This window comes from Notolepis coatsorum, assembly GCF_963971535.1.
Source record: "Notolepis coatsorum genome assembly, chromosome: 4".
NCBI lineage: Eukaryota > Metazoa > Chordata > Actinopteri > Aulopiformes > Paralepididae > Notolepis > Notolepis coatsorum.
Window position 1 is genome coordinate 109,151,132 of NC_140168.1, and position 7,207 is coordinate 109,158,338.

At 53.3% G+C, this 7,207-nt stretch overlaps 1 protein-coding gene across 1 annotated transcript in view; it reads left to right on the forward strand.

Moving 5' to 3' along the window:
• Positions 1–2,561: 2,561 nt before the first annotated feature.
• Positions 2,562–7,207, forward strand: part of cUnh4orf54 (chromosome Un C4orf54 homolog) — a gene marked incomplete at its 5' end in the record, with an annotated part of 62,245 nt that continues 57,599 nt past the window's right edge. The window contains one exon of the mRNA XM_084312070.1: positions 2,562–7,207. This exon is cut by the window's right edge and continues 313 nt beyond it. Within this exon, the coding sequence (XP_084168196.1) occupies positions 2,562–7,207 (4,646 nt within the window).

The window sequence follows — 7,207 nt, forward strand, 5'->3', positions numbered from 1 at the left end:
TCATTACACAGCTGGTATACTTCCAATAGTGGACTACGCAGATCGTCTATCAGATCACCTCACTATCAAACCTCCGTCCTTTAAATGTCACTTATAATAGTGTTTGCAGATTTGTATTGAGGTGCCCTTATAGAACCAGTGTTGCGTTGCTCATATCAACACTGGTTGCACGCACGCTAATGACGCCACGTGCACGCGCGCATGTGCATAAATGTCTTATGTTTGAGTGTTAAACTGGCTTTCCCCTCAATTCAGAAGACATTTTCATTGGTTGCTTTTTGTTTTCAAATGGATTTACTTTAATTATCCCCCCTATCTAAAGCAGTTCCTAACTCCATATAGTTCATCCTATAATTTAAGACACACGGATCATCCATTCTTTAGTATACCTCGAACCACCGAAGTTATTGGTCGACTTGCCTTTAAATATAAAGCTCCAGCTGATTGGAACAAACTGCCTAGTTCACTCAGATCTCTCACTTCTTACCAGCTATTTAAGACATCTTTGTTTACTCATCTGCAGACTACTTGCACTGGTTACTAATTGCATCTGATGTTATGGTTTACATGTTTACAGATCAAACTGTAATTTTTTGTGTACACTTATATGGGAACATAATATATGTTGACGATCCACTTGGGAGGAATCAGTGTGGTCTGAGTGTATTTTGTTAAAGGGGAACTATCTTATAAATGGCCTTTTTCAGTGTTTAGCATTGTTATGGCTATTTGGACTTATATTAATAGGATCTCTGCCTCTAATTCTCATATTGGCGCATTCTTCCAATTCTCCTCTCACAATATTCACCCTCACTGAACTGAGTCATCTGAAAATGTGCATATCTGTGATGTCAGAGATTAATAATGTGGCAGTTGGTGTGGCAGTTGGCACCAGGCCACACAGTGGTTGGAGCCCAGCCTCAAAACGGCTTAAGATCTTGAGGTAGAAAAATGCTGTTTTTGAGTACTTGATTAGAAATACAAAACAATAAATTTTTTGGGGGGGAAACCTTACAGAGGTGTTCCATAGACTGCAGGAATTGTGTGCCCAAATAGTGAAAGAAATAGTAAAATAGTTCCCCTTTAAGGACCCCCTCGAAAACGAGATAGCCTATCTCAAGGCGTTTATCCTTTCAAATTTGAAATATGAATGTGTGCATAGTAGCAGCTACAGTGGGCTCAAGTTTGGAGTGGAAACGACAATAATAATAAACGTGCCGACGGGGAGCTGTCCACCACCACCAGTCCTGAAATGACAGCTGAGGAGAGAAAGACTAATAATTATTTGATCTATGATGAGACCATTGATCGTATAAAGAGTTTTTCTCTTATAGCCTATTATGTGTTCTAATAATAAACTAATGAAGCACTCGAGCTTGGCCAAATTTGACCACCAGTTGCCACGGCGTGCAAACACGGGAACTGTCCCTGGTGCTAAAATGTGTCTGAAGACGCTTTTTTCAGTTATTTCGCAGACAAAACTATTTTCTCTCCCATAAACCCACTCTGTTTTCCTTTTTCTTTCAGAAAACACGTGTTCCTTTGTGCCTATATGTCTAATCTGAGAGTATCCTATATGTATGTCTATAAAAAAAACATCAGTCAATCAGCTTCTGAAACCTTACCTGGTACATATAAATACCTAACGGGCTGATTGTAAGGCCGTACAATAATAAAGATAGTATTCTTTGTATCTATGTAGTCTATGTACTTTCTAATAGGCCCACGTTTTTATGACTTGTTCTATTTAGGACTTAGCCCTGCGTGGCAACACTCCTGCAGAGAGGTGGCCCGTGGCTTATTTGTTTGCGCTTGCGGGTGTTAAGTCTGCGAGACAGTCTCCGCCTGAAGTGTAACAAAACACGCAGGACGCATTCTTTACCTAAAATAGTTCTCACATTTCGTCACTCATGGGTCTATATTTGTACAGGCCTACTCTATATGTATTTTTATGTAACGCCGTCGTGGTGTAATGCGTCTGTCCGTGTCCCGGAAAAGGTGTCTTGTTGTTTGGCACAAACGTGGCGGCTCCCCGGCGGCGGGGACTATAGACGGTTTTTGCTCGCGGACTCGCGGACCGGTCATTTTTAGATAAGTCTGCTTCTTCTTGAGGCATTTTGTGGCGAGGACATGGAGGACATGGAGGAATGCGTGAAGTGATTCCAGCGTCTGATGGCATCCGTTCAAGTGACAGTCCCTGAGCGCCGCGCGCCGTCAGATAACTGGTCAGAGGCTTGCGCGCAACACAGCAGGAGGTCTGCCGCGGTGGTCTTTACGCACAGCAGCGGTGGTCTTTACGCACAGAAACGGGGTCTTTACGCACAGAAACGGGGTCTTTACGCACAGCAGCGGTGGTCTTTACGCACAGCAGCGGTGGTCTTTACGCACAGAAACGGGGTCTTTACGCACAGAAACGGGGTCTTTACGCACAGCTGCGGTGGTCTTTACGCACAGCAGCGGGGGAAGCAGCAGGAGGGGACCTCCATCTCTAGTTTTTATTTTATTTTCTTTTTGTCTTTTGTATCAAAATGGGAGCTTAAAGTCGCGAGTTTGGCGGCGATATGAAGATCATGGAAAGTTGTGAGAAGTCGACGAAAGAGGAGGACGGTGTTCCCGTTCCGCCAAAAAGCCTCGACAAGAAGGATGCAGCCCCGGAGAAGAAGAAGCATGATGATGGCGCATCAAACCACCACGTTGACCTGGACTTACTACTAAAAACTGTGAACGTGTCTCTCGTGGGTGAGGAGGGGAACCAGGAGAATCATAACACTGCGGTGGACCCGAGTCCTCCTGAGAAGAACGGGGGGCTGCTGCCGGGAGATCAACCCGACGACACCGAAACTATGGGTCATAAGGGGTTAAGTGCCGGTGTTGGGGAAAGTGACACAATAATAGGCTCGTCTTGTGAACCCGCCTGCTCATCATCGGTGCTCCCTAATGCAAACCCCAAAGACGGCCTGGAATCACAAGGAGTTACCGGCGGCGGGGGAAACAACACCACCGTACAACAACCCAACACACCTGCCGTTAAAGATGAAGAGCCAAAGAACACATGTGCTTTAGAGAAAGGTGCTGTGACAAGTGAGTCAGATGATGAGGAGGAGGAGGAGGAGGAGGAGGAGGGGGAGGATTTAAGCTTGGTCCCGTGCGTAATGGAGGAGGACGAGTCGCACTTTATCACCACCCATGAGATCCAGCTCTCGGAGCTCTCGGACCACGAGACGGGCTCCACCAGCTGGGAGATCGAGGAGGGCGACAACAACCAGATGTACTCTTTCGTTGATTACGCGTCTTTCGACGGTGGCGATGATGGTGGTGGTGGGGGGGGCGGCGGGAGAGGGAGGGGGACAGGCCGGGCCAGTAACAGTAACAGTAGTAGCGGAGGAGCAGCCGTCAGCACGTCGCTGCTGGAAGGCGATCTGCGTCATCTGCGCAACATGCGGGCCAAGTGCGCCGGCTGCGGCTCGGATGAAAAGTGCAACGCCACGGGGCAGCAGATCCACCTGTCAATCAAAACCACCTCCCGTGCTATAAATAATAATGACCCTAGCAACAACAACAACATCATGCAGGAAAGGGGAAACATTCTGTATCGCCCTGGAGGAGGAGACGGGGTGAGTCGCTATGTTTACCAAGGGCCCGACGCCGGGAGAGCGACGGAGAGGTTCTGCGACAGCTCCAAGTGCTTCATCGCGATGCCCGGACGCGTTCACTTAATTGGCACCAAGTTAAAGGCGAAAGACGTTATTAATAACAACGCCGGGGGGCACTCCACCAGTGGCACGTCCAGCGCCGTGAGTGAACTGGACGACGCTGACAAGGAGGTGCGCAGCTTGACGGCCAAGGCGTTCAAGAGTTTGGCCTATCCCTCCTGTCCCCATTTCGACGCCATTAACTTCAGCGCCTCCAGTGAGTCGTCCGCGTCGGAGCTGGGGGGCATCAACAGGTGGTCCGCGACCGCCACGTACGTCGACTTGAAATATGGGAACCTGTCACAGCAGGGACTGGACCAGAGTGTGATCTCCCGTCATCATCAGAATGCAACGTCGTCGTTTGAAATAGCCAAGAAGAACACAACAGACAATAAAGGTTACAAGGGCAGCATCGCGCTCAAGCCGCCCCCGAGCAAGATCTTTACTCTGAATGGCAACAACAACAACAACCCGCACAACAACCCGCACAACAACAACAGCGCGTCCTCGTCGACGAAGAAAATTGAACTCATGGGCAAATTCGGCCAGGGACACAGCAGCGGGGTGATCACACTGACGGAGACGCTGAACATCCGTTGCAATGTGAAATCCGGAATGTCTGCTGCAGGGGGTGAAAGGCGCTCGAAATTGGCACAAAACGCCGCGGCGGGAGCGGGAGGATCACGTTCCACCACCACCACCGCCGCGGATGAAGTTACAAACACCGCGTTGCCAAGCAGCGGGCCGCAGAGGAGAGGGGCCACCGGCAGCAAGCCGCCCGGCTGTAATAGCGCAGCCGAGACCATGGAGGACGCGCACAAGAAAGCCATATTCGCGTCGAGTCTCCTAAAAAATGTCCTTTCTAAGAAAATGCAATTTGAACAGGAGCGCAAGATGGAGAGAGGGGAGATCTGTGAGCCGTACCGGCCCCGGCAGACCCCCTCCCCGTGTCTCCTGCTGCCGCAGGACGCCGAGGCGCCGCAGAGGGACAAGGGCGCCGCTGCTGCTTCCAGCCGGGAGCCCTGCAGGGAGTTCTACCGGCGGAGCAGCTCCGCGGCGTCGGACAGCAGCGAGTCGTCTGACTACACCATCGTGTGTGTGGACGACCTGGGGGACATGGTGGACAACAGCTCCAGCGACACGCGGAGCGAGGGTCGCAGACGGCGGGACACTTTAATAACTCTAGAAACCAATTTAGAGTCGACGACAAACGAAGCCGGAATCGATGCTAAAAGAGGAGCATTCGAAGCTGCCAAAAGCACGCTGCTCCGTAGCCAAAATAGCGCATTCAGATCCTGGCGGGACGGCGAGCTAGGGTTTCAAAAGGAACATAATAAAAACGATCAAACTCCTCCGGAGGGGAAACCGCCCTCGTTGAGCCCGGAGGGAGAGACGGACCCGCGTTCCGACCCGGAGAACAGCGCGCTGCTCCTCACTAAAATGTCACATTTTTTTGTGCCAAGTATTCAACTGCTGTCGAGTGACACAGAGGTTGGAAATATGAATTATTCGACCCGCGCGGATCACGGAGAGGGAGGAGGAGGAGGAGGTGTGGAGGTGCGCTCCGACAAGAACACCTTATACGTCGCGGACTCTAGAAGGGTCGTAACGTCAAAATCACCGGAAATCAAAATCAACCTGAGGAGCGTGAGAGGCAACAACAAAAGTGATCCTTTTGGCATTTCTAAACTGCGCGCTCCCAATATAGGCTCCGGCGGCGCCACCGGCCTGGGCAGAACAGACGACTCCAGATGCCAGGCGCTCGCTGCGGCGCTGAGAGGTGAGTTTTCGGATAAAATACCGCACTTTATGGTCCGAGACATTAGAGATACTAAGGGAAAGCAGCTGCAGACGCCCATACACCAAGTTAGAGACGTGCGTAAACTGGTGAAAAGCTCCTATCACTTTGTGTCTCTGGATAATAACAACGACAACAAAAACAACGTCGCCGCCGGCGAACAACATAACGCGGAGCAAAAAAAGCAAGGGCTCTATCGAAACCCCGCGTCCGTCTCCCCGATCGTGATAAAGTGTCAGTCTGTGAATACAAATAGCAACGGGAAGCAATCTGGAAATCTAACGGACGTTGGCAAACGGGGGCTCAGTGACGACCCATTTGAGGTAGACGGCTCGTCCCCAGAGGGCGCTAAAAGTGGGACAGTGCAACTCCAGAAGGCACCCGGGAGAGGGGCCCTGGCGAACACAAAGCGAGCACATTCCTCCGAGGGGGCCACGGGGTTGAAAATTGAAACCACTGCAGCTTCTAGCAAACAGGAAAAAACACCCGATAGCACAGACAAGAAGCCTGAGTCGAAGATGGCCAACCAGGCCGCCCTGGCCAAGCTCCAAGCGGCCGTCAAAACCATGGAGCAGCTTTATGTTTTTGACAGAAATGAATGGAAGAGGAAAAGCGCGCCCCGGCCCCGGCCCCTCGCGGACAGCCACATGCTCACCGGCGCCGAGGACGAGCCGAGCGCAGGTGTCGACAGGCCAGGCCGGAGAGACTCCTACCCCAAGGCGAACAAGACCCCCCCCGCGCCGACAGCCTCCCCCGGCACCGACGTGGTGCTCAGGAGGGGGGAGGAGAGAGAGACCCCCAGGCCCTGCGCTGACGTGGTGCTCAGGAGGGGGGAGGAGAGAGAGACCCCCAGGCCCTGCGCTGACGTGGTGCTCAGGAGGGGGGAGGAGAGAGAGACCCCCAGGCCCTGCGCTGACGTGGTGCTCAGGAGGGGGGAGGAGAGGGAGACCCCCAGGTCCTACCACTCCCCCACCGGCCGCGAAGAGAGGCCCGGCGCCAAGTCCTTCTCCGTGCCAGGCGTCGGCGGCGCCGCGGGGAACAAAAACAACCTCAGTTCCTCAGGTCAAAAGGTTGCCGCAATCAACAACAACAACAACAACACCGCAAAGGCTCCTCTGCCGAATGCCGTCACACAGCAGACGCCTTACGGCACAAAGGGCTTTGTCCCCAAATCTCCCAAGTTGCCCGTGTCCTTGAAGATCTGCCAGACGACGGAGGACAAGGAGAGGAGAGAGGCGGAGCGGCCGCACCACCGCAGCTATCACAACGACTCCGAGGACTATCTCACCATCCCGGTCAGGTCCCAGAGCACCAAACAGGCCGCTTCCGGCACCGCGGCGGGCGGCGAGAGAGCGTCTGTTTACACGGTCAGCGCGGCGGCGGGGGGGGGGCAGATGCGGGCGGTCAGTCCCCCGGGACACGTGGGCTTCTGGAGGCCGGAGGAGAGGAGTCAGTCCCCCAGGCGCGCCAGCATCGTGATGGAGACACGGTCCCAGCAGGACACTCCCACCGCCACCATCTATCACCACCCTCTGCCCATGGGCGTGTCCCCCGTCCAGCCGCAGGTGTACTGCTTCTCTCCCGGCCTGCCCCCCGCCCCGGCCCTCGACCCCTTCCTGCCCACCCAGAGGAAGATGCTGCTGGACCCCACCACGGGGAACTATTACCTGGTGGACACGCCCGTCCAGCCGGCCACCCGGCGCCTCTTCGACCCCGA